This window comes from Vigna radiata, chromosome 7 (genome assembly GCF_000741045.1).
Source record: "Vigna radiata var. radiata cultivar VC1973A chromosome 7, Vradiata_ver6, whole genome shotgun sequence".
Lineage (NCBI taxonomy): Eukaryota > Viridiplantae > Streptophyta > Magnoliopsida > Fabales > Fabaceae > Vigna > Vigna radiata.
Genome location: NC_028357.1, coordinates 441169 through 444085, shown reverse-complemented (window position 1 = coordinate 444085; position 2917 = coordinate 441169). Strand labels below are relative to the sequence as shown.

The following is a 2917-nucleotide window of genomic DNA, read 5'->3' as shown; positions in this document are numbered from 1 at the left end:
GTAATTCATTTTCCAACCTAGCGTTCCTCACCCTCAATTTCTCCATCTCAGCCTTCAGCTGTTTCACCTCTTCACTTTCTGGGGCTTGGGGTGTTCCTCCACTCGCCGGTTGATCATTGATGGGCTTGAAAGGCAACTTGACTTCTCTTACCCTCTCCAGAACCCAGGTATGATAACTAACCCTGCTATCCATCACTCCACTCCTCAGGTCTTTCTCGGCTCGCACCACATTTTCCCAGGCACTTCTGACTCTCCTTAACATTTCAGTACAGTGTCTGTCCTCATAGTAGATGAAGAAGGCTGTGAGATAATCTGGTGAAGGCGCCCCCTTCATAGGATATCCGAACTGTCTTTGGACCAAAACAGGGTTGTAGTTAATACAATATCTGGCGCCTATGAGAGGTATGTTAGGGAAGTTGCCACAATGTTGGATAGATGGTTTAGCCTCAAGCCAAGGAAGGCGCCATTTTACGTTTCCCTCTCTCAAACCAGCCAAGAATTGGGCCCACTCATTGCCCCCTTTGCCTTTAAGCCCCTGGTGCGACGGATCCTCCGATGGACACCTGACATCAATTGGCCCTTTAAACATGCGCGCGGTCATCCATGCATACAATGCTGGCAAGCAACACAGAATTTTCTTCCCCTTTCTCTCGTGGCAAAAACTCATGGTCCCATACACATCTGCGAGGACCGCTGTTACAGGATTTTCTGATCTGGTCTTTTTTGCCACGAAGACATTAATAGCGGTGTAATCCACAAAGTCTTTTATTCTGGGGAACAAAACGATGCCGTACACGGTGAGAGCCAACACATCCATAAAAACCTCCCATTCTTCCTTATCGGCCAGCTGATGCAAATATTGTTCAAGATATCCTTGTGTCAGCCCACGCACTTGATTCCTTGTTACCATCCTGTCTTCTAATTCTTTTGGGTGCAACTTCATAATGGCAGAAATGGTAGGAATGGAGGCATGATGCTCCAAGTGCTGATATGGTAAGGTACCCTCTAGTGGCAAGCCCAGGATATGCTCAAATTCTTCTATAGTTGGCGCCAGCTGGAAGTCCTGGAAGGTGAAACACCTTAGCGGAGAGTCATAGTACCGGACTAGGGCTGTGATGGCAGGCAGTTGTACTTCCACTTCTAATAGGCTCAAAAGATTTCCGTACTTCATCTTGAAAGTTTCCCTCTTTATGGTCTTAAGTTTCTTGCCTAAATTTACCAGTCCTGTTAGATTTCCCCTATGAATCTTTAGGCAAGGTTTCTTTCTTAAAATGGCAGAGCCGGTCTGTTGAGTAGTACCAGGTCTTGTGACAACTTCCATTCTGTATATGATCAATCAAATACCTGTGATTTCCCCTAAAACCAGCATGTTACCATATGATGTATGAACAAAATGCATGGCAATATGACGATGTGAAAATAACATGACCAACACAAATGCATGTATAGTATGATGATGCAATGACATTATTATTATTTTTCTTAAAAACAAACAACATGGGGGTTATAGGAATACGCATGTCTCCCTTTGTGTCCTAATATAGGTTCAATGTTTCAGATTAGAGGTCAAGTATATGCATTCTCACCAGGATGGTTCCCTAAGCCTAAAGATCAAAGGTCACTAGAGCTATGGCCCCCAACATAGCACCTCCACAACAGTCGAGTAATCAACTAGGTGTGAAGATACAAATGAAGAGAACAGACTCTAGCTGGGGTTCTCACGATAGCCAAACAGGAAGAATATCCAAAGTGGCACCGCTACACAACCCCTCTATTTCTAAGCTACACTCAGACCCGGGTATAAGGCCCCACTCATGATATGCATAAAGTGTGTGTGTGAAGGGAGAACGCCATGCATACCCAAACCCTCACCTGCAAAACAACCAGAAAAATTCCCAGGCAGATATAAACATGTTTTCTACCCTAGGGTTCAATATCCAACAATTCACATGCAGTTATTTCAAAAATCAAATCATAGATAAAGAAATGGGGAAGAAAAACACAAAGCAAAACCACATTGAATTCGCGCATTTAATTAAATGGCCTGACTCTCACAATTCCCCAGTGGAGTCGCCATCTGTCGCGCATCCATCAATACTTTTATGTTGTCTTTTATAAAAAGTATTCACAAGGAAATAGTAAGAGAAACATTTTCTTTTATATATTGGATTAACTTAGAAATAAGTATTTCATTACACCATTAACTCTTGCGAACTCCATTTTAAACTCTCCTTACTCAAAATTTTCTTTCTTTATCTTATTCTTTAACACTCATTTTTCTTATGTTATCTTTTTATGTGAAATTTTGAGTGTACCCGTGACGTTGCTTATCCATCAATGCTTTTATGTTGTCTTTTATGAAAAGTATTCACAAGGAAATAGTAAAAGAAAAATAACAATAAAATAATAAATATAAAAGAAGGAAAGGAGATGGAAGATTGTCGACGCTCTTTCTCATTTCTCCTTCGGACCTCTATAGCCTAACTATACCTCTTCCATTTTGTTCTCTCAAATTCACATCTTCTCTTCATCAATTTTAGAAATTAATAGCACCTCTGAATAGTTGGAGTGTCAAGGAACGTTTTAGACTTATCAATTTTTCCAAACAAAGTCTCTAAAAGAGATAGTTCTGTTAACATTTAGTAAAAGTTGAGTTCTAAGAAATAGATATTCTCAGATAAAGGGAACTAACTTATCTTGTTTACATAATATTTACATTGAATGATTTTATGAAAATTATGTTATGAATGTGATATGGCAAGTTGTGATAGTGATAGTTGTAAAGAAATTAGAACTCAATTTTGTTTTTGTTTTAATCTCAATATTGTTACATTTCAAATTAGAAATATGTTGTTGATTTTATAGTTGAATTCAGTTATATATATATATATATATATATATATATATATATATATAT

The 2917-nt window shown here is 39.0% G+C and overlaps 1 protein-coding gene across 1 annotated transcript in view; it reads right to left on the bottom strand.

The window, feature by feature from the left end:
• Positions 1-1321, bottom strand: part of LOC106765901 — a 3623-nt gene extending 2302 nt beyond the window's left edge. The window contains exon 1 of the mRNA XM_014650670.1: positions 32-1321. Within this exon, the coding sequence (XP_014506156.1) occupies positions 32-1321 (1290 nt within the window). The remainder of the gene's footprint in view (positions 1-31) is intronic.
• Between the last annotated feature and the right edge of the window lie 1596 nt (positions 1322-2917).